The 25,311-nt window shown below is 40.3% G+C and overlaps 1 protein-coding gene across 4 annotated transcripts in view; it reads right to left on the bottom strand.

The window, feature by feature from the left end:
- ABCA13 (ATP binding cassette subfamily A member 13) overlaps positions 1–25,311 on the bottom strand; it is a 477,235-nt gene that overhangs the window by 427,653 nt on the left and 24,271 nt on the right. For all 4 annotated transcript variants that reach the window (XM_009442731.5, XM_016957445.4, XM_009442734.5 and 1 more), the window contains exons 3-4: positions 22,498–22,621; positions 181–332 (exon numbers count right to left, since the gene is read on the bottom strand). In XM_009442731.5, coding sequence (XP_009441006.5) covers positions 181–332; positions 22,498–22,621 — 276 coding nt within the window. The remainder of the gene's footprint in view (positions 1–180; positions 333–22,497; positions 22,622–25,311) is intronic.

The raw sequence follows: 25,311 nt of genomic DNA, 5'->3' as shown, positions 1-25,311 counted from the left end.
AATCCAGCTCCACCCTCCACAACCGTCTGCAGGTGCTGGCCTCATCCATCAAAGACTCACTATGAAAGTTTAGCACAGGCAGGAGTTGAGCATTTAGCATTCTGGGTTCTCATAGCCTCCACAGCTCTCCTTAAGCTATGTCCAGGTAGGTAGTGTCACAGTTATGAGAGGTTTACTTGCCTGGAGTGTTGGATCGTTCTACCCAAAGTCTTTTTAAGTTTTTTGCCTTGTCCATCATTCCATGAATTTCCTCTGCCAGGTCTTGTATCTCTTTTAAAAAGGCCAGGTTGTTGACTTTCTTGGGGTCAGCTGCAGTTTGGAACCTAGACAAACTTTAAACAGAATAAATACTGCAAGTGAAACTCTTTAACAAGAATAAGTTTCCTTGGCATTTTTTAAGATTCTTGATACCAAATTGCTTTCAATTAAACTTGTACCAACTTACACTCTCATCATCTACCCTGAGAGCCCATTTCACCTGACCCTCATCCAAAAGAGAAATCATTATTTAAAAAATCTTCACAAATTTAAAATTAGAAAATTGTTTTCATTCTCTGTATTATCTGAAAGCTTAGCCATTTTATGTTTATAAGCCATTTTTTAAATTTATTTAACACATATTATACAGCATGCCCTGCACACAGTGCCTGGAATAAATACATCAGTGAACAGTACGGACATGATATGATCTGTGCATGAGGAGGAGACAGAGATAATTACGGAGAATGTTTTAGTTTTTTAATTCCATGCCTTTATTTTACAAATTAGAGAACATAGTGAAAATGAATTAACAGTTGTCAACATGCATATCTACCATGAAAAAATAACAAAGCTTACATCACAAAGAGTTACAGTAAATCTCTTCCACAAATATTATCACTTAATTCTTACAACCTATAATGAAGTCAGAGCAGGTTCAACATTTACTGATGAATAAAATAAATTCAATGCCTTTCAAGTCAGCTATTTAGAGATGAGGAAATGTGGCCCAGACAATCAAAGTGAATTTGCTAAAAGCAAGCAGAATGTTTGCAGCAAAGCTAGGTCTGGAGCCCAGAGAACTGAGCACTTGCTTAGAGGACCTTCTACTACAGGTGGTTGCTACGTACACTCAACAGAAATCTTACCTGTTTTTGTTTTGTTTTGCTTTGCTTTAAAAAAAAAATGTAGAGAGAGGATCTTGCTATATCGCCCAGGCTGATCTTGAACTCCTGGCCTCAAGTGATCCTCCCACTTTGGCCTTCCAAAGTATGGGATTACAGGCATGAACCACCATGACCAGCCAGAAATCTTACCTTTTAAGTGTGGCCTTCAACTTGAGTGGATCAGAATTTCAAAAGTATAACAAGAAATTACTTCTCTGCTGAGGCCTCATATTAAAGGCTAAAAATGACCTCTGAAAGCTATGAACCATGATTCAAACTCTCCTGCCTCACCCACACATGAGATTCGCCTGGGAAACCATAGAATTATCAGATTATAGAAACTGATGCAATTCAAGATGAGTTTCCCCTGTAATAATGAGCAGGTTTTACGTTCTTTTTCTAGTTATTATCTCAAAAGTACCTCAATTTGTCCTTAAGACCAAATTAGGAACTATCATTAACATGAGAAACGTTTATAGCAGAAAAATACATAGAAAACCCTGATTAAATGTTAATTTGTGTGTGTGAGAGAGAGACAGGGTGAATTCCAGAGCAGCAGGGAAATCCCAGAGCTGTAATAGGATTTGGGTGGAGAGCAGTTTCCTCCTTTCTGAGTACAGGTCTTTATTGAGACTTTTATCAGGTAATGCTTGACCTGCCAGGCTAGGAAAAGACTTGCAAAGGGAAGGGGATAAAAGAGATTACAGTGGGGAGATCAAGAGAAGGCCACTGGGCAGAGATGACGGAACTTTCCCAGCCCTCAGACTGACACTGAGAATCACCCCTTCAAAGGGCCAGGAACCAATGCTGCACCTAGAGACATCCTTGCAATTCTGTGAAGGACCCACTTGAGGTTGTCAGAAGTACATGGGGCCTTGGAAATCATTATTCAGGTCCCTTCCTCAGTTTGAAGATGAGAAAACTTAGACCCAATGAGAGCTCCCTTGGAGTCAAAATGTTTTTAAAGCAGTGTCACACTTGGGAGATTATCTTTAAAATAAGATCAAAATATTACCCACCTAATAGGGTGGTGTGAGGATCATCCAGCACCCAGCACTGTGTAAATAAGCAGGAAGAGAAGCGGCAGTGGTGAGACTAACACTGAGATATGTGCGTTTTCAGCATAAGGACTACAAGAATAAGCAAGGAATGTGAAGCAATATGATTATTCTTTCTATTACAATTTTTGTTAATTTTTGCTTAGACAAACAGGGCAAATTGTTATCAAATGAGAATTATCTCTAAACAAATCCAAAGGCAGAAGTAATTCTCCTAAGAAGGCTGTTATGGCTGACTCACATTACTGCTCCCATTCATCTGAGCCAGAGAGGAAGGATCTGAGGACAGTACTAGGTCAACTCCATAACTTTGCACTTGTGAATTGTGCCACAGTAAATACACAAGAGCAGGTATCTTTTTAATACAATGATTTATATTCCTTTGTATAGACATCCAGTAATGAAATTGCTGTAAAGAGTGGTAGTTCTATTCTTAGTTCTTTGAGAAATCAAAATGTTTAAAACAATACCAAAAAATATTAACTACTTAGGAATACATTTAATGAAATATACATAGAACTGAGAGCTACAAAAACATTCCTGAGAGAAATTCAAGAAAGCTTAAAATAAATGGAGAGCTATATCATGCTCATGGATTGGATGATTCAATGTTTTTAAAATGTTAATTCTCTCCAAACTAATCTATAGATAGAAGGTAAACCTTTAGGACAACTGCATATCCACATGCAAAAGAATGAAGTTGTATCCCTTCCTCACACCATACACAAATGTCCACTCAAAATGGATAATAGACTAAAATGTAAAAGCTAAACTGTAAAACTCAGAAGAAAACATAGCAGGAAATGCTTATGATTGAAGGTTAGGCTGAGCATTTTAGATATGACACCAAAAGCACAAACAACAAAAGAAAAAAATAGATAAGTTGGACTTCATGAAACTTAAAAACTTTTACTTCAAAAACACAATCACAAAGTGGAAAGATAACCCAGAAAATGGGGGGGGAAAGATGTGGAAATCATATATCTAATAAGGGACTTGTCTGTAAAATATATGAAGAATTCTTACAACTTTATAATAAAAAGACAAATAATCCAATTTAAAATGGGCAAAAGATTTGAATAGACATTTCTCCAAGGAAGATATACAAATGGCCAAAAACTACATAAAAAGATTGTCAACATCATAAACCGCTAGGGAAATGTGAATCAAAATCACAATGGGATAACTCCTTATATCCACCTAGATGGCTACAATCTAAAGAACAGAAATATAAGTATTGGTGAGAATGTGGAGTAATTGAATCTTTCTACCACTGATGATGGGGAGCAAAATGGTAGAGCCACGCTGAAAAACAATCTGACAATTTCTCAAAATGTTAGACGTAGAGCTATCATATGACCTAGCATATACTCAAGAGAAACAAAAACATACATTTATTTTAAAACTTGCACATGAATATTCCAGCATTATTCATAATAGGCTAAAAGTGGAAACAACTCAAATGTACTTCAACAGAGGAAAAGATAAAGAAAATCTCCTGTATCTCTACAAGGGAATATTAGTTGATCATCAGTTTTAAAATGAAGGATTTTAGATGCTACAACATAAATGAACCTTAAAAACATTGTGCTAAGTGAAAGAAGGCAGTCACCAAACAAAGCCTATAACTTATACAAATTCTATATGTAGGAAATGTCCAGAATAGTAAAATCTGTCGAGACAGAAAGTAGTTTAGTTGTATGCCCAGGGTTAGGCGTGGGGGAGATTGGGAGGAAATGAGAAGTGTATGCTAATACATTCAGATTTTCTTGTCAGGTTGGTGAAATTTTTCTAAAATTAACTGTGATGATGGTTGCCCAGCTCTGTGAATATACTAACAATTATTGAATTGCGTACAGGCCTACCTTGTTTTATTATGCTTCACTTTATTGTGCTTCACAGATACTGTGTTTTTCACAAATTGAAAGTTCATGGCAACCCTGCACTGAGCAAGTCTATCAATGCCATTTCTCCAACAGCATGTGCTCACTTTATGCCTCTGTGTCACATTTTGGTAATCCTCACAAAACATTTTAAGTCTTCATTATTATTATATCTGCTATTGTGTTCTGTAATCAGTGATCTTTGATATTACTATCATAATTGCTTGGGGATGCTACAAACCATGCCCATATAAGATGGAGAACTCAATCAATAAATATTGTGTGTATTCTGACTGCTCCACTGGTTGGCCATTCCCCCATCTCTCTTCCTCTCCTCGGGCCTTCCTGTTGCCTGAGACACAATGATATTGAAATTAGGCTAATTAATAACCCTACAATGACCTCTAATTGTTTGAGTGAAAGGAAGAGTCACATGTCTGTCACTTTAAATCAAAAGCTAGAATTATTAGAATTACTATTATTATTATTAGAGACAGAGTCTCACTCTTGTCGCCCAGGCTGGAGTGCAGTGGCACAATCTCAGCTCACTGCAACCTCCACCTCCCATGTTTATTAATGATTAAGAATTATTAAGTTCAGTGAGGAAAGCACATTAAAAGCTGAGATGGGCTGAAAGCTAGGACTTTTTCACCAAGCAGTTAATAAATGCAACTAACAGTTAATGAAGTTGTGAATGCAAAGAAAAAGTTCTTAAAGAAAATGAAAAGTGCCACTCCAGTGAAAACACAAATGATAAGAAAGTGACATGGAAAAAGTTTTAGAGGTCTGGATAGATCAAATCAGCCACAACATTTCCTTAAGCCAAAGTCTAATCCAGAGAAAGGTCCTAATTCTCTTCAGTTCTGTGAAGCCTGAGAGAGGTGAGGAAGCTGCAGAAGGAAAGTTTGAAGTTAGCAGAGGTTGGTTCATGAGGTTTCAGGAAAGAAGCCGTCTCCATTACATAAAAGTGCAAGGTGAAGATATAAGCATTGATATAGAAGCTGAAGCAAGTTCTCCAGAAGATCTAGCTAAAACAATTGGTGTACGTGTCTACACTAAACAACAGATTTTCAATGCAGATGAAACAGCCTTGCATTGGAAGATGCTATCTAGGACTTTCATTAACTAGAGAGGAGAAGTCAATGCCTGCCTTCAAAGTCTCAAAGGACAGGCTGACTCTCTTGTTAGGGGCCAACACAGCTGGTGACCTTAAGTTGAAGCCAGTGTTTATTTACCATTCCAAAAATCCTAGGGCCCTTAAGAATTATGCTAAATCAACTGTGTCTGTGCTCTATAAATGGAACATCAAAGCTTAGATGGCAGCACCTCTGTTTACAGCATGTTTTATTGTATATTTTAAACTCACTGTCAAAACCTACTGCTCAGAAAAAAATGTTGTTTTCAAAATACCACTGCTCATTGACCATGCGGCCAGTCATCCAAGAGTTCCAATGAAGATGTACAAGGAGATTAATGTTTTCACGCCTGCTAACAAACATCCAGTCTGCAGCATGTGGAGCAAGAAGTAACTTCAAATTTCAAATCTTATTATTTAAGAAATGAATTTCATAAAGCTATAGAGTCATAGATAGTGATTCAAATTTACGGATGATTTTGAGTGGGTTCCAGACTTCAGTGGAGAAAGTAACTGCAGATGTGATGGAAATAGCAAAAGAACTAGAATTAGAAGTGGAGCCTTAAGATGTGACAGAATTGTCACAATCTCATAATAAAACTAATGAATGAGGAGTTGCTTCTTATGGATAAGCAAGCAAAGTGGTTTCTTGAGATGGAATCTACTTCTGGTGAAGATGCTATGAACATTATTGAAATGATAACAAGGGATTTAGAATATTACATAAAATTAGTTGGTTAGTCAGTGACAGAGTCTGAGAAGATTGACTCTCATTTTGAAAGAAGTCCCACTGTAAGTAAATGCTATAAAACAGCATCACATGCTACAAAGAAATCTTTCATGAAAGAAACAGTCAATGATGCAGTAAACTTCATTACTTAAAGAAATAGCCACAGCCACTTCCACCTCCAGCAACCACCACCCTGATCAGTCAGCAGTCATCAGCAACAAAACAAGATCTTTACCAGCAAAAAGATTGACTCACTGAAGGCTCAGATGATCATGAGCATTTTTTAGCTATAAAGTGTTCCTTTATTTAAGGTATGTACATTTTTTAGACAATGCTATTGCACACTTAACAGACTGCAATATAGTGTAAACATAACTTTTATATGCAATGGAAAACTAAAAAATTTATGTGACTCACTTTATTGCAATATTTGCTATATTCTGATGTTGTGAAATGAAACTTACAAGATCTGAGAGTCCAAAAACAGTCCTTCATACTATTAACAAATCAACTGATTTTAAACAAAGGTCCCAATGTATTTTAATCAAATAGAATAGCTTTTTCAACAAATGCTACTAGAATTGTATATACATATGTAAAAAGATAAACCTCAAAAGTTACATCACACCATAGAGAAATAAACTGAAAATAAATTGTACCTATAAACAAAAGCTAAAATTATTAAACATAGAAAATACAGGAAAAAATCTGAACAATCTTCAAAAATATTAGGCAAATATTTCTTTGTTAAAGAAAAACACAAAAAGCACAATTCAAAATAGAAAAAAGTGATAAATTATATTTTATCAAAATAAATAACCCTTGCTCTTCAAAAGACACAGCATAAATGAGAAAATAATATTTGCAATACATGTATAATATGTATACATATGATTAAAGACTTGTGACCAGTATATGTAAAAAAAACTCTAAGAATTCAATAAAACCAAAAATAAAAAATCAATTGCATAAAATATTTAAACAGACACTTTCCTCAAAAAATATTGAAATGGCCAATAAACACATAAAAAGATGCTTAACATCATTCCTGATCAAGAAAATGTAAATTAAAACTACAATTAGAAAGCACAATACAACAGTATAATGGCTAAAATTAAAGAGAACAACATAATAAATGTTAACAAGAATGTGGAGCAACTGGAATTCTTTTTTTTTTTTTTTTTTCTTTTTTTTTTTTTATTATACTTTAAGTTTTAGGGTACATGTGCTCATTGTGCAGGTTAGTTACATATGTATACATGTGCCATGCTGGTGTCCTGCACCCCCTAACTCGTCATCTAGCATTAGGTATATCTCCCAATGCTATCCCTCCCCCCTCCTCCCTCCCCACCACAGTCCCCAGAGTATGATATTCCCCTTCCTGTGTCCATGTGATCTCTTATGTATTGATGTTGGGAGTATAAAATTGCACACTTTCAAACAAACAGCCTGGACATATACTATATAGCTAAACATACACTAAACATTTATCCCAAGAATTCTACTCCTAGGTATTAACCCAAGAAAAATTAAAATATTTGTCCACACACAGATTTATTTTTTAATGTTCATAACATTTAAGATGGAAAGAGGCACTGAAGAAGATAGAAAGGACAGTCTTGCATTGCCTACCTCTCCTCACTCAATCCCAGGCAGTGCAGCATGGAGAAAGATTCTGTGTGCTTGAGGGAGGGAGAGCAAACTAAGTGTGAATCTTTGTACTGAAACTCAGTGCTGCCCTATCACAATAGAATGCAACAAAGGGCAGAATTCTACTGGTGCCCACAGAGGGAGCATTTAGACCAGCCCTGAGCCAGATGAGCATCCTGTGCCACAGCAAGAGGTATCCAAGTCCTGCCTGGCCTCACTACAGGCTGATAAAGTGGTTTGAGATCCCAAATAAATCTGAGTGGCAGTCAGGCCACAAGAACTGCAGTCCTTAGATAAGCCCTGGTGTTCTGCTTGTTTTGAAGGCAGTGGTGTTGCAGTACCAATGCAATACCAGCTGTAGTAGCCATTAGAGTGCTTACATCAACCCTCCACCAACTCCAGGCAGTGAGCTTGGGGAAAGACTTCTGCTTGAGGAAGGGAGAAGGAATATTACAGAGGACTTGATCTGGCAAGCTGGATACCAGTTCAGCCACTGTAAAATAAAGTACCAGGCAGATTTCTGAAGCCCCTGATTCCAGGCCTTTGCTTCCCAATGGCATTTCTAGACCCATCTAGGCTAGATGAGAATCTGCTGCCCTGATGGGATGGACCCAGTCCCAGCAGGATTGGCCACCTGCTGAGTAAGGTGACCTTGAACCTTGAATAAACATCAGCAGCAGCCAGGAAGTAGTGGCCATGGGCCTTGGGTAAGCCCCAGTACTGTACTGGTCAGGAAGAACATGAGCTTCAGGTGTGACCCAACATGGTGCCATGGGAGTGCCTGCATCACCCCTCCCCCAATTCCAGGCAGCCCAGTGTGGAAAGATACTCCTTCTGATTAGGGGAAACAGAAGGAAGAGAGCAAGAGACTTCAACTGGTAACCCAGAGAATGCTCTCTTAACTTCCCTAAGTCCAACAAGGCTGATTATCTGGGAGTCTTCAAGAGTTGCAGCATTCTTGGGCTTAGGAATGAAACAGCTAGTGCTGAAACAGCTGCAGTGACCACGGGCTTAGGTCACAACATTTATTCCCCTTTGAATTCTTGGAAAGTCCTCTCAAGAAGGATGGGTACAAACAAGCCCAGACTGCAAAGATTGGAATAAATGCCTAACTCTTCAATGCTCAGCCATTAATGAACATCCATAAGCATCAAGAACATCCAGAAAAACACAACCTCACCAAACAAACAAAGTCATCAGTGACCAATCCTGCAGTGACAGAGATATGTGACCTCTCAGACAGCAAACTGTAATATAAATATAATAATATAAATTGGGTGCATCCAACTCTGGAGCATCCATATATAAAAAGCAAATATTAACAGAGCTAAAGAGAGAGAGATCTCAATATAATCACAGCTGAAGACTTTGACGCCCCATATTTTGCATTGAACAGATCATTTAAACAGAAAAGCAATGAAGAATCATTTGATTTTATCTACACTATAGATGAAATGAACCTAATAAACATTTACAGAACATTCCATCCAACAGCTACAGAATCTGCATTCTTCTTTTTAGAACATGGAACACTCTCAAGGATATATTATATATTAGGCCACAAAATAAGTCTAAAAAAATTCAAAATAATTAAAATTATATTAAGTATCTTTTCTGACCACGATGGAATAAAACTAGATATCAATAACAAGATCAACTTTGCAAGTTGTAAAAACACAGAAATAGTGAACAATATGCCCCTGAATTACCACTGGGTCAATGAAGAAATTAAGAAGGAAATTTTAAAATTGTTTAAAAAAAAATCAAAATAGAAAAACAATGTACCAAAACCTGTGGGATACAGCAAAAGTTGTATTAAGAGGCAAGTTTATAGCAATAAATGCCTATATCACAAAAGTTTTAAAAAAAGAAAAAAAACTTCAAATAAACAACCTAACTATGTGATATGGTTTGGCCATGTCCCCACCCAAAATCTCATCTTGAATTGTAATCCCTATGTGTTGTGGGAGGGACTTCATGGGAGGTAATTAGATCATGGGGGCAGTTCCCCCATGCTCTTCTCATGATAGTAAGTGAGTTCTCATGAGATCTGACGGTTTTATAAGGGGCTTTTTCCCCCTTTGCTCTATGCTTCTCTCTCCTGCCGCCATGTGAAGAACATGTTTGCTTCCCCTTCCACCATGATTGTAAGTTTCCTGAGGCCTCCCCAACGGTGCAGAACTGTGAGTCAATTAAATCTCTTTACTTTATAAATTACCCAGTCTTGGGTATTTCTTCATAGCAGCATAAGAATTGACTAATACAGTATGCATCTTAAAGAATTAGAAAAGCAAGAACAAAACAAGCCCAAAATTAGTAGAAGAAATAATAAAGATCAGAGCAGAAGTTTTCTTTAAAAGATCAATGAAACAAAAAGTTTTTTTAATAGATACACAAAATTGATAAACCTTTAGCAATACTGACATAGGAAAAAAGAGAGAAGACCCAAATAAATAAAGTTTGAGGCAAAAAAGGAGAAATTACAACTGATGCCACAAAGATTCAAAGGATCATCAGAGACTACTGTGAGCAACTATATATCAATACATTGATTTGGTAGAAATTACATTGAATTTGCAGATTGCTTTTGGAAGCATAGACATTTTATTAATATTGATTATTGCAATCCATGAACATAGAATATCTTTCTATTTTTTGTGTGTCCTCTTCAACTGAAAAACTGAGAAGAAATAAATAAATTCCTAGATACATGCAACATACCAATATTGAACCACAAAGAAATCCAAAATTTGAATAAACCAACAACAGGTAATAAGATAACAGTAATAAACATTCCCCCATCAAAGAAAAGCTCAGGACCCAAACAATGGCTTCACTGCTGAATTTTACCATTTAAACAAGAATTAATACTAATCCTACTCAAACTAATCCAAAAGGTTGAAGAGGAAGGAATGCTGTCAAACTCGTTCTGCAGTGCCAGTATTACCCTGATACCAAAACCAGACATATACACAAAAAAAAACAAAAAAGAAAACCAGAGGCCAATATTTCTGATGAACATAGATGCAAAAATTCTCAACAAAATACCGACAAAACTGAATTTAATATTACATTTAAATTTACATGTAAATATAATATTGCATTTAATATTACATTTATTATGACCAAGTGGGATTCATCCATCCCAAGGATGCAAGAGTGATTTAACATATGCAAATTAATCAATGTGATACATCACATCAAAAGACAAAGGACAAAAACTATATAATCATATCAATAGATGTTGAAAAAGCATTAAATAAAATTCAACATTCCTTTATGATACAAACTCTCAAAAAACTGGATATAGAAGGAACACAATCAAGCACAATAAACACCTCATATGACAAAACCACAGCTACTATCATACTGAACAGGGGAAAACTGAAGACCTTTTCTTTAAGATTTGGAACTGGAATGCCCACTTTCACTACTTTTATGCAACATAACACTGGAAGTCCCAGCCAGAACAATCCAGCAACAGAAAGAAATAAAGGGCATCCAAATTGGAAAGGAAGAAGTCAAATTATCCTTGTTTGCATATAACATGATCTCATATTTAGAAAAACCTAAAGACTCCACCAAGAAACTATTAGAACTGATAAACAAATTCAGTAAAGTTGCAGGATACAAAATTAACAAAGAAAAATCAATAGCATGTATATACACTAACAGTGAACAATGTGAAAAAGAAACCAAGAAAGCAATCCCATTTATAATAGCTACAAATAAAATAACATACCTAGGAATAAACCTAACCAAAAAAGTAAAAAATCCTTGCAATGAAAACTATAAAACCCTGATGAAAGAAATTGAAGAGGACACACAAAAAGTTAGAAAGATGTTCCGTGTTCATGGATTGGAAGAATCAATATTATTAAAATGTCCATCCTCCCCAAAGCAATCTTCAGATTCAATGCAATCGCTATGAAAATACCAAAGATGTTCTTCATAGAAATAGAAAAAAAATTCATTTTTTAAAATCCTAAAATGTATATGCAACTACAAAGACCTAAAATAGCCAAAGCAATCCTCAGCAAAAAGAGCAAAGCTGATGGCATCACATTACCTGATTTCAAAATATACTACAAAGCTTTAGTAACCAAGTCAGCACAGTATTGGCATGAAAACAGACACATAGACCAATGGAACAGAACAGAGAACCCAGAAATAAATCCACGCATTAAATTCCTCATTTTTTACAAAGGCTCCAAGAACATTCAATGAGGAAAGAACAGTCTCTTCAATAAATGCTGCTAAGAGTGGATATCCTTATGCAGAATGAAACTAGACCCCTATCTCTTGCCATATTTAAAAAAATCAAAATTGATTAAAGACTTAAATCTAAGACCTGAAATTATGAAACTAATAGAATAAAACTTTGGGGAAACACTCCAGGACATAGGTCTGGGCAAAGATTTCTTGAGTAAGGCCTCAAAAGTACAGACAACAAAAGTAAAAATGGACAAATGGATCACATGAAGCTCAAAAGCTTCTGCACAGCAAAGAAAATAATATAACAAACAAAGTTAAGAAACAACTCACAGAATGGGAGAAAAGATCTGCAAACTACACATATGACAAGGGATTAATAACCAGAATATATAACAAGCTCAAACAACTCAATACAAAACAAACAAACAATTCAATGAAAAATAGGCAAAAATCTGAATAGACATTTCTCAAAAGAAGACATACAAATGGGTCACTAGGACATGAACACTTGCTTAACATCACTACTCATCCAAGAAGGGCAAATCCAAATTACAATGAGATATGATCTCATCCCAGTTAAAATGGCTTTTATTAAAAGGACAAGCAATAGCAAATGTTAGTGAGGGGTTGGGAAAAAGGAACTCTTGTACACTGTTGGCAGGAAAGTAAATCAGTACAGCCACTATGGAGAACAGAAGGGAGGTTCCTCAAAAAACTAGAAATAAAACTACCATATGATCTAGCAATCCAACTGCTGTGTATAAATCCAAAAGGAAAAAAAAAACAGAGACATCTGCACTCTCATGTTTATTGCAGCATTATTCAAAACAGCCAAGCTATGGAATCAACCTTAGTGTTCATCAACATATAAATGGATAAAGAAAATGGAGTACATATATTATTCAGCCATAAAAAAGAATGACATCCTGTCATTTGCAACGACAAGGATGGAACTGGAAGGCATTATGTTAAGTGAAATAAGCCAGGCACAGAAAGACAAATATTATGTGTTCTCACTTATATGTGGGAGCTTAAAATAATTAAACTCATAGAGACAGAGAGTAGAATGATAGTTACCAGAGTCTGAGAAGGGTAGTGGTGAGGTGGGAGATATAGAGGGGATAAGTAACAGGTACAAAAGTGCAGTTAGATAGAAGGAGTTGGATCTAATGTTGAGTAGCACATTGCGATGACTATAGATAACAATAATTTATTACATATTTCAAAATAACTAAAAGAGTGAAACTGGAATGTTCCTAACACACTCACACACACACACTCACACAAATGATTTATACTTTAGATGATGGATATCCTGATTACCCTGATTTTATCATTATGCATTGTGTATTTGTATCAAAATATTGCACATACCTCAGAAATATATAAAACTAGTATGTATCCACAATAATTAAAAATAAAGACTTTTAAAATATATATTCAGAAACAAAAAGTTTTTTTAAAAATTAACCAAAAAAACAGAAGAGAACACCCTGGGTCATCCTTACCCATGGGAAAAATAAAAAGGAATGAATTATAGTCATCTGTCACTTAAAGAAGAGACTGTACTGTGGGAAATGCATTCTTAGGCAATTTCATCATGTGTGAACACCACAGAACATGCTTACACAAACCTAGGTGGTGGAGCCTACTACATACCTAGCCATGTGGTGTAGCCTATTGCTCTTAGCCTACACACCTGTACAGCATGTCATTGTACTGAATACTGTAGGCAGTTGTAATACAATGGTAAGCATTTGCATGTCTACACATATATAAAGTACAGTTAAGATATGGTATTATAATTCTATGTGACCCCTGTCATATATGCAGTCCATTGTTGACTAAAATATTGTCAAGCGGTGCATGACCATACTAATACACACAACCACATAAATAAATCTCAAAACATTTTACTGGGTGAAAGAAGCCAAACACCAAGGATATATCCTTTATATAAAATTTAGAAAAGGCAAATCTAATCTAGATGAACAAAAGCAGACAAGCTATTGCCTGGATCTGAAGGTGTGGGGTGAGTGGAGGTAGGTTGGGCTGGGATAGAGCACAGGAGAATTCTGAGGATAATGAAAATGCTTTATATTTCAATCATGATGGTGGTTACACAGGTGCATAGACATGTCAAATTCATTGAAATGTACTCTTAAATGCTATTGTATAGATCAATAAAGTTGATTTTTAAAATTAACTTTATTTCCATTACACAAGCAATGATAAGTAACATAGTGTAACTTTTTAAAAAATAGTATTTGCAATAGCAACAACAAATATAAAGTAACAAGGAAGTAAGTTAACGAAAGATACGCATAATCTTCATGAAAAAATTCTATAAAGCTATGTTGAAAGACACTAAAGAAAACCTAAATAAATTAAATAATGCATCAGCATCACAAGATGCAATGCAACTCCAATAAAAATCCCAATAATATTTTTCACTGACTTGTACAACAAGGTTGTTACACTTACATGGAAGAACAAAGACTTCCCTAAAGGAGAAGTGCAAGGTAGAGACATTTACTCCTTCAGATATCAAGACATTAGAAAGCTACAGTAAGACAGCAGGGTATAGTTCAAGGAATGGCTGGGGCTATAACAAGTTGGAGAAGCCAGACGCAGATGCACCACATACAAAAACTTAATTCATGTCACAATGGGATTGCAAATCAATGTGAAATTGATAAACTGTTTAATAATACAACTGAAAAAATACTTATCCAAATGGAAAAAAAAATGCAGTTAAATCATTACCTTCACCATACATAGACGTAAAACCCAGATGAATTCAAGACCAGCGGGTGAAAGGAAAAACTATAATACTTTAAGAAGATAATATAAGAAATTATCTTTACAACCTGAAGTAGGAAAGAAAACAAAATTGAAATACTAAACATGGTGTAAAAATAAAATAAGTTTTATTGGAGGAGAAATTTAAAAATAAAAACCTAGCAAAAAGCACGTAATTCCCAAGTTTTCAACAGTCCATCAAGAGACATGCCTAGGCAGGGCAAGGAGAGAACCCCAGGACAGAGACCCAGCCCTAAAATGCTCTATTGCAGGTAGACAAGTGACTGCAGTTACAGGGAGGGCTTCCTTAGGCAAGTGGCTGGGTCAGGAGGGGAGACTCTGGGCTCAGAAGCTTGGATCGTTTTTTCTTTCTTCACTCACCCCTCCTGGGCCAGCTCTCCACTAAGTTATGAAAGGGGCTGGGAAATAAACCCCAGACCCATCCGGAGTTGTCTTTCCTCAGTGTGCAGAGGCCATGGTGCTGCATCGCGAGCAGGTAGCTGACCACGACAGAGCTGACTGCATATAGAAGAGGAAGACCCTGGGCTGTGTAAGGGCTGGACAGATGGGGAATACAAAAAGAGAAAGGCCGACCATGCCGTGGAAGGTGCGGAGGAAGGGGAGGGGAGTACTCATCATTGTGGAGGGCCCCAAAGCGTCGGAATGGGACAGCAGGCACAGAAGGAATCCTTCTCCCTGGCGAATCTAATGCTGTTACGTCTCCATGTCAGGAAAGCCATTTAAGAAACAAGGATAGGCCGGGCGCGGTGGCTCACGCCTGTAATCCCAGCACTTTGGGAGGCCAAGGGGGGCAGATCACCTGAGGTCAGGAATTCAAGACCAGCCTGGCCAACATGGTGAAGCCCCCTCTTTACTAAAAATCCAAAAAATTAGCTGGGCATGGTGGCACCCGCCTGTAGTCCCAGCTACTCAGGAGGCTAAGGCAGGAGAATCGCTTGAACCCGGGAGGCGGAGGTTGCAGTGAGCCGAGATCGCGCCACTGCACTCCAGCCTGGGCAGCAGAGCCAGACTCTGTCTCAAAAAAAAAAAAAAAAAAATTATAAGTCTAGGAGGCGGAGGTTGGGGTGAGCCGAGATCTCATCATATCACTCCAGCGTGGGCAACAAGAAAGAAACTCCGTCTCAGAAAAAAAAAAAAAAAAGAGTGTCAAGAGAGTGAAAAGCAAACTGAGAAGCTGAGGTGAGGCAGCAGCAGGTGATAATCAAATAAGGCTGAGAACCAGGCAGTATGGTGGTTGGAAAAGAGGCAGAGAGGGTCAGATGATTCTCAGGGGATCTGGGCATGTTTGAGAATGAAGAAAAAAATAAATTAAAATATTGATGACCACCAAATGAGACCAGTAGGAAATGACTGGAAACATTTCAAGAAACTGGAAATGAAAGGTCACCCCATCAAAGCCCAGAAGGCAAGGCACCGGGTGCTGTAGACTAAGGGTGGGAGTGCCCCGGCATGGGTATGGCGATCGGCCTCCTGAAGGTTGTCAGTGAAAGGGAAGTGAGGGTCGGGTTTAGACAGCACATTCGCATTACAAAGCATTTGAAATTAAACAAAATAGGAGTGACCACTAACACAAGAATATCCACTTCTGTTGCCTGCAGTGCTTCATATTTCTGCTCTGAAATCCTCTTGTTAAAACGAAGGGGAAACCCCCCAACAAAGGCAGGAATGAGGAAGCTGATTTTCATAACCATACGCTACATCAGATGGTACCCAGGATTTCTGCCCAAAGTGAACTTACCTGAGGAATTAGGGAGGTCATGGAAACTTATTGAGAGGTGACAGCATGCTGGCAGTCCTCACAGCCCTCGCTTGCTCTCAGCGCCTCCTCTGCCTGGGATCCTACTTTGGCGGCACTTGAGGAGCCCTTCAGCCCACCACTGCACTGTGGGAGCCCATTTCTGGGCTGGCCAAGGCCGGAGCCCACTCCTTCAGCTTGCGGGGAGGTGTGGAGGGAGAGGCGCGAGCGGGAACCGGGGCTGCGTGCGGCGCTTGCGGGCCAGCTGGAGTTCCCGATGCGCGTGGGCTTGGCGGGCCCCGCCCGCACTCGGAGCAGCCGGCCGGCCCTGCCGGCCCCAGACAATGAGGGACTTAGCACCCGGGCCAGCGGCTGCGGAGGATGTACTGGGTCCCCCAGCAGTGCCGGCCCACCGGCGCTGCGCTCGATTTCTCACCGGGCCTTAGCTGCCTTCCCGCAGGGCAGGCCTCGGGACTGCAGCCCGCCATGCCTGAGCCTTCCCCCGCCTCCGTGGGTTCCTGTGCAGCCCGAGCCTCCCCGACGAGCGCCGCCCCCTGCTCCACGGCACCCAGTCCCATCGACCGCCCAAGGGCTGAGGAGCGCGGGCGCACGGCACCGGGACTGGCAGGCAGCTCCACCTAGAGCCCTGGTGCGGGATCCACTGGGTGAAGCCAGCTGGGCTCCTGAGTCTGGTGGGGCCTTGGAGAACCTTTATGTCTAGCTCAGGGATTGCAAATACACCAATCGGCACTCTGTATCTAGCTCAAGGTTTGTAAACACACCAATCAGCACCCTGTGTCTAGCTCAGGGTTTGTGAGTGCACCAATTGACACTCTGTATCTAGCTGCTCTGGTGGGGCCTTGGAGAACCTTTATGCCTAGCTCAGGGATTGTAAACACACCAATCGGCACTCTGTATCTAGCTCAAGGTTTGTAAACACTCCAATCAGCACCCTGTGTTTAGCTCAAGGTTTGTGAGTGCACCAATCGACACTCTGTATCTAGCTGCTCTGGTGGGGCCTTGGAGAATCTTTATGTGTAGCTCAAGGTTTGTAAACACACCAGTCAGCACCCTGTGTCTAGCTCAGGGTTTGTGAATGCACCAATCGACACTCTGTATCTGGCTACTCTGGTGGGGCCTTGGAGAACCTTTATGTCTAGCTCAGGGATTGTAAATACACCCATCAGCACTCTGTATCTAGCTCAAGGTTTGTAAACACACCAATCAGCACCCTGTGTCTAGCTCAGGGTTTGTGAGTGCACCAATCGACACTTCTGTATCTAGCTCCTCTCATGGGGCCTTGAAGAACCTTTGTGTCAATACTCTGTATCTAACTAATCTGATGGGGAGGTGGAGAACCTTTGTGTCTAGCTCAGGGATTATAAACGCACCAATCAGCGCCCTGTCAAAACAGACCACTCAGCTCTACCAATCAGCAGGATGTGGGTGGGGCCAGATAAGAATAAAAGCAGGCTGCCCTAGCCAGCAGCAGCAACCCGCTGGGGTCCCCTTCCACAGTGTGGAAGCTTTGTTCTTTCGCTCATTGCAATAAATATTGCTACTGCTCACTCTTTGGGTCCACACTGCTTTTATGAGATGCAACACTCACCGCAAAGGTCTGTGGCTTCACTCCTGACACCAGCGAGACCACGAGCCCACCGGGAGGAATGAACAACTCCAGACACGCCGCCTTAAGAGCTGTAACACTCACCGCGAAGGTCTGCAGCTTCACTCCTGAGCCAGCGAGACCACGAACCCACCAGAAGGAAGAAACTCCGGACACATCCGAACATCAGAAGGAACAAACTCCAGACGTGCCACCTTAAGAGCTGTAACACTTACCACGAGGGTCGCGGCTTCATTCTTGAAGTCAGTGAGACCAAGAACCCACCAATTCCAGACACATTATGACCTAAATTAACTGTGATATTTGCCTTCAAGATTTTTTGGTATTTTGTTTTTTGTTTTTGTGTTTTTGAGACAGTCTTGTTCTGTTGCCCAGGCTGGAGTTTAGTGGTATGATCTCAGCTCACTGTAGCCTCTGCCTCCCTGGTTCAAGCTCTTCTCCTGCCTCAGCCTCCTGAATAGTTGGAACTACAGGTGCCTGCCACCACGCCCAGCTAATTTTTGTATTTATAGTAGAGACAGGGTTTCACCCTGTTGGCCAGGGTGGTCTCGAACTCCTGACCTCGTGATCCACCCGCGTCAGCCTCCCAAAGTGCTGGGATGCCAGATGAGTTGGTCTCCTCTGTGTGAGACACCCGTGGGAAGCCATGGGCAGCTTCTGAGGAGAAAAGTCTCCTTACTGCCTTCCTGTCTTTATGCCCGAGAGCATAACAGCTCCGCGGCATTCCCGCAGGGAGATAACACTCCCTTGAAGCAGTGGAGTATAATCAAACATCTTGGCTCCTCCTGAAACCAGATAAGTTGAAGATCTTAAGTAGTTTAGACACACGCCTTTGCTCAAGGAAATTCACGGAAACCGCCATTGCAATACTTCTTATTGAATGACTCAGGAGTTCTCCTTCACTGATTAATCCTTTTCCTCATCCCTTCCTCCCCCTCCCATCTGCCCTAAGAACAAAGAGCTTGTCCATGAAAAAATGCTCATCATCACTGGCCATCAGAGAAATGCAAATCAAAACCACTATGAGATATCATCTCACCCCAGTTAGAATGGCAATCATTAAAAAGTCAGGAAACAACAGGTGCTGGAGAGGATGTGGAGAAATAGGAACACTTTTACACTGTTGGTGGGACTGTAAACTAGTTCAACCATTGTGGAAGTCAGTGTGGCGATTCCTCAGGGATCTAGAACTAGAAATACCATTTGACCCAGCCATCCCATTACTGGGTATATACCCAAATGACTATAAATCATGCTGCTATAAAGACACATGCACACGTATGTTTATTGCGGCATTATTCACAATAGCAAAGACTTGGAACCAACCCAAATGTCCAACAATGATAGACTGGATTAAGAAAATGTGGCACATATACACCATGGAATACTATGCAGCCATAAAAAATGATGAGTTCATATCCTTTGTAGGGACATGGATGAAATTGGAAACCATCATTCTCAGTAAACTATCGCAAGAACAAAAAACGAAACACCGCATATTCTCACTCATAGGTGGGAATTGAACAATGAGATCACATGGACACAGGAAGGGGAATATCATACTCTGGGGACTGTGGTGGGGAGGGGGGAGGGGGGAGGGATAGCATTGGGAGATATACCTAATGCTAGATGACGAGTTAGTGGGTGCAGCGCACCAGCATGGCACATGTATACATATGTAACTAACCTGCACAATGTGCACATGTACCCGAAAACTTAAAGTATAATAAAAAAAAAAAAAAAAAAAAAAAAAAAAGAACAAAGAGCTTGTAAACCAATAAATTAGGCGGAGCCTGAGAGCTCTGGGCCGTGAGCCAGTCTCCGACGCTCAGGACCCCTGGATCCGCCTTTGAACTCTTATTCTGTCTCTATTTCCTTTGTCTCCGCTGGACTCGGGGTACCTGCCAGGTGGTGTGGGGCTGGTTTCCCCAACAACCCAAAGCGCTGGGATTACAGGCGTGCGCCACTGCACCCAGCCGCTTTCAGGTATTTTTTAACTGAGACAATTACCGCAAAATAATCAGGAGTGAGTCTTTATTTATGGGCTTGAACTTCAATTGAATCCACACTTACTCCAATATGAAAACGCATGAAATCTGCTTGGTCAAGTGGCTGAGTCTGAAACCAGAGGCCCTACTGAGAGCGTGCTTCACTCTTTCTTGTCTCCTTTCTCCCTCTCCCTCTTTCCTTACTCCTTACAATTTCCTTTCCCTAATTTATTTTGTATTTCTTATACCTCTGACTTGGGCACTACCAGACAAAGTGAGGAATTTCATTCTTGGTTCTCAAAGTTAAAGGCTTTGCAATGCTGGTGAGCTATTAACCTGTCTACCACTCTCAGAATGTTAGGTGAAGAATCTCACCAGGTTGCTTTTATAACCCCTGAATTTCTGCACATTGAAGTGAGGATGTTGATGTGGGAAAACACACAGAAAACAAAGGTAGATTATTTCCTGATATCAAGTAATTTTGGGTTTTTGTTTGTTTGTTTGAGAACGAGTCTCGCTCTGTCACCCAGGCTGGAGTGCAGTGGCGCAATCTTGGCTCACTGCGACTTCCCCCTCCTGGGTTCAAGCAATTCTCCTGCCTCAGCCTCCCGAATAGCTGGGATTACAGGCATCTGCCACCGTGTCCAGCTAATTTCTTGGTATTTTTAGTACAGACTGGGTTTCACTATGTTGGCCAGGCTGGTCTTGAACTCCTGATCTCAGGTGATCTGCCCGCCTCGGCCTCCCAAAGTGCTGGAATTACAGGTGTGAGCCACCGTGCCTGGCCTTCAAGTAGTATTTTTATAATTGTTACAGCCGTAGTAATAAGAATTTGTTATTATCAACTCCCATTGTTTGAATGCCTCTGTGCCATGCATTGTGCTAGATGTTTTCTATATTTGTCTTTAACATTCACAACACTTGAAGTGAGTAAACAGATTCAAAGAGGTTAATTAATTTGCACAGATTCACAGAACCACAGGTAACAGAGCCAGTATTATTTAGCCACAAAATCATATTCTTTCCACTTCAACATCATTTAAACCTCCCAATCCAAGTAAGGAAGAGACATAAGAAAGACTTGAAATAAAGACGCTGCTAAGTCTCAAGCTCTTCTAATGCTTCCAAGAAAGACAGAGTTTTGTATATTTCCCTTCTCCACACATTCAAGAAAAGACCATTGAACTTTTCAGGGTTATCACTTTACAGTATTTTCAAATGAGCCTCTTTATATCATATTTCTATATGATTTGTCTCAGAAAAAGTAAGTACCTACTATGACCTGAAAGTTGGCATCTCCCATCCCCAAATTTTTACGTTGAAACGTAACCCCTAAGATGATATAGCGGAGGTGATTGGATGGTGAGGACAGAGCCTTCGTGAATAGGATTAGTGCCCGTATTAAAGAGACCCTGGAGAGATGCCTCATCCCTTCCATTATGTGAGAACACAGCTGGAAGGTGTCATTTATAATGGAAAGGGTTCTCACCAGATACCAGATCAGCTGGCACCTTGATCTTGGACTTCCCAGCCTCCAAAACTATGAGAAATAAATATTTGTTTCTTATAAGCCACACAGTTTATGGTATTTCATTATAGCAGCCCAAATGAACTAAAACAACACCATTTATAAATATTGTACCTGATATGCCGAAAATTATCTGGAAACTTAATTTTCCTCTTGTAACTTAGAGTTGGAAAATAAAGATCATATATGTCAACATTTGCTTTACATTTAAATATCTTAAGATTGTTTAATATTAGTAAATATAGATTAAATAAAACTCAGATCATTCATACCTGATAAATTCAAACTATCTTAATCTGCTAGCCACTTCCTTCCCTTCCTAACTTCACCTGGGAGAAGTTTCCAGGGCATTCAGGATCCCCCAAGTTAAACTCCCTCACTTTGTCTCTTCTCACATGAAATATCTTCTTCTCCTTCTCTTCTTGAGTTTAAAGCCAACTGACACTGTAGGCAACCACAGGCATAGCTCAGCATTCAGAGACTCAGCGAAGGCAACTTAACTGTCCTGTAGTCCGTTTAGGTGGTTTATGACAAATAAAGAGTTACTGCCCAGTTTTATTTTCCCTCAGCTGGGGACAAGATTCTAGTCAACTAGTAGCACAGGAGAAAAAACCCAGTAGGTAGCTCAAAAAATAATTGTTCTGGGGGCATGTGGCACTAAAATGAAAAGTTGGCTAGACAAGTAATTTTGAAGTCAAGAGTTTCAACCTACAGAAAACAAATTATTACATGCAAATGGCATTTGCTAATCAGTTATTACTCTGTGAGTCCTGCAAGTGGCAGTGGAAAGATCTCCTGCTGGAAGCTAACCATTAGTTGGAGGCAGAATTATATGACTCTGAATTTAATAAAACTTTAATTTCTATACTTCTCATGATCTCTGACCTATCCCAAATTATTGAGGCTTTACAAAAAGCAGAAGCCTGTTCTATGTATCAGCTTTCTGAGATTTCTGAAAAAGGTCTTTGTGTTTCTCTTACCGAAAATGATGCTCCATTGACCCTTCATAGCTGAAGTTCCTACACCTTGATCCAGTGTTACAAAGAAGGCTTTGAACAAAGGGGATAACACCACAGCTGGGTAGATCTCGGGGCTGCAAATAACCTAGAAACAGATGCAAAGAAGAAATGAGTCCGTATACCTGCTACCAGAAATGGAATTCCTGTTGAGTTGAAATTGTAATATATAACATCATATTATTATATTATTAACCTTGCTATTAATTTAAAGGAGATCTAAGGGCTCAGACAAAAAGAATCAAACAAAATGGAAAAACCTTTATATCTAACACCTTTCTTCCAGGGTCAGTACTCATGTTTCAAGGCAGAATGGCTCTGAGCAGCCACATAGCTGCAGGATTCACAAGCTTCCCCATTCACTGAGTGGAAATAACCCTGATGCACAGCCAAGCTTCCAGACACCGCTCTCTGTAAACAAGCTGTGGGTAGGAAGAATAGAAAGGATGCTTCTTCCCATCTCATGTAAAAATGTAGGAGTTTTTAGTTTTGGCAAAAAAACTTCAAGCTTAATGCAAGTTGAATTCTTAATGTTTAAATATAGTTGTTAAATATTGTATAATACAAAAAAATTGTCTACACTGAATAGGACTTTTCAGAACAAATGTCGCTACAAAATAGCCACCTCTGTGGATAATGTGCTGTTTACACATCCCCAACCATATCCTCCCTTCACACCATCAGGAGGGTGGGAGTGGTGAGGATGCTGATGGCTGCAGCAACATGAAACTTATGATTACCAGCCCGTTTCTCCTGCACAGTACACCTGGTTTTCTATCACTTACCTTCCCTTTTCTCACTCCCTTTGCTCTTCAGGCTGCTGCAGCCGGGCCCTCCTCATCCTATCCCTCTACTGAACTGCCCTGGAAAACTTGTCAGCCCTTATCTACTTTGACTCCAGGTCAAATGTTCATTCTACCACACCTCATTACCTCCCCAGGGAGCAGACCTGGAATGGAGATGCCTGTCCAGCGCCCTAGTATTGCCAGGGCCCATCTGAAACCTGGAGCACTTTCCCAGGTCTCCCCAGGGTCTGTGACCGCTTCTTGTCTTTCTCTTTTCCCAGTCCCTGAAAGCCAGAACACAAAGGCATCGCTGCCCTGACAGCGGTTTTCACATTCATATGTAGCTCGAGGAAGCAGCAGCACCCTGGGCTTGTGCCTGTCCTCCTGCATGTGCAGCCTGCCCAAACCATAGGTGATTACAAGCCTAACTTCACCAGCACAAACAGAATTTACTGGGACAGATAAATAAAGCTTCTCAAGCTTTAATCTCTCAAGGCACTTAACAGGAAATTTCACTTTCCTATGCAAATAATCTTAACTTTGGAAGATTATTTATTCTTAGTGAAAATACCCATATATGCAGTCTTTGGCTTCATTCTAAAGTTGTAAAATCCACATCACCTTTTCTAAGGTCCCTCTCAGTCACAGCACAAGAACGGGGCCAGCTCTTCCTGTAACAAGACAGGCACAGAACATCTTCCACATGGTGGTGACTTCAGGGGTCAGCAACAGTGCCCAGATAGTGCATTTCCTTGACGTGACTTCTGTGTCCCATCTATCTCTCCAGGAACACATCAGAAATGGTGGCCCCACAGACAGTGCTCAGTGGGTCAGAGACTGAGGACTTCAGCCCTGGACACACTTTGTCTCCAAGATTAAAGACCTGGCATGGTAACATCAGGCCACCCCAAAACAGTGGGAAGCATGAGGGAGGGGGATGGGCATTTTTTGGTCATTGCAGTGCCAGGCCTGGTGCTGAGTGCATGCTCCTGACTGGCTTTCTCACCAAGTCCTCACAGCAGCCCTGGGAGCCAGGGGAAATTTGCTGTCTTTATAGAGAAGAGGCTCACAAAGGTTGCACGCCATGCCCATCCCCACAGAGCTGATGGGGGGCTTGATGGAGCTTCAACGTGCAGTCTTGGATCAATTTTGACTCTTGAGCCCCTTGAGGCTCTGATAAAGCCTTCCCTTCTGTAGGAAAGCTCATCTGCATACCTCTAGGAAACATTTCCAGTGTTTCTTTGGGCCACATCTTTGTTGGACTGCAGTCCTGATACAAAGCAAGAGTTTGATAAATGTTTAATGGATGGATGGAAACTTCGAGGATAAGGAACACCATAAGCTACCCTTTCCATAGGGCAGGACTGAGCTAGTACCACAGTGGATGGCAGACTTAGTGCTCTCTATCATTTACAACTAAATCATTCACAATTTTGCATTAGCCACTATCATTTTGAGGCTTCTTATCAGTCCTGATACCACGTTATCCTCTGGTTGCATGCAAGCTTTTTTTGCCCTGTTTTGCCCGTTTCTCCTGCACAGTACACCTGGTTTTCTATCACTTACCTTCCCTTTTCTCACTCCCTTTGCTCTTCAGGCTGCTGCAGCCTGGTCCTCCTCATCCTATCCCTCTACTGAACTGCCCTGGAGAACTTGTCAGTCCTTATCTACTCATGCAGCAACAGCACCTGTCACTCTGCCATACCTCCTTCTTTCAGTGCTTCCCAGGCAGACTCCAAACCTCTTTGTTTCCCTTCCAGCACTCTGGTTGCTGCTTATTGTCTCCTCTACTTGTCCCTTGAATGTGTTCTTCTTGAGGCCTATGTTCTGGAAGTTTCTCCTTCTTAGGTGTCCTCATCATGTGATTCCAAATTCATAATCTGATTGATTAGGCGACTCACTCTGACAATCACAAGAGTCCCTCAAATTCAGGATGGTCATGCTGAGCACAGCTCCCCAAATCCCCCACATGTCCTGTGCCCTGTCAGTTCAG

The sequence above is a fragment of the Pan troglodytes genome, chromosome 6, assembly GCF_028858775.2.
Source record: "Pan troglodytes isolate AG18354 chromosome 6, NHGRI_mPanTro3-v2.0_pri, whole genome shotgun sequence".
In the NCBI taxonomy this organism is placed as follows: domain Eukaryota; kingdom Metazoa; phylum Chordata; class Mammalia; order Primates; family Hominidae; genus Pan; species Pan troglodytes.
Note: the sequence above shows the minus strand (reverse complement) of the source record. Positions and strands in the feature narration are given on the sequence as shown.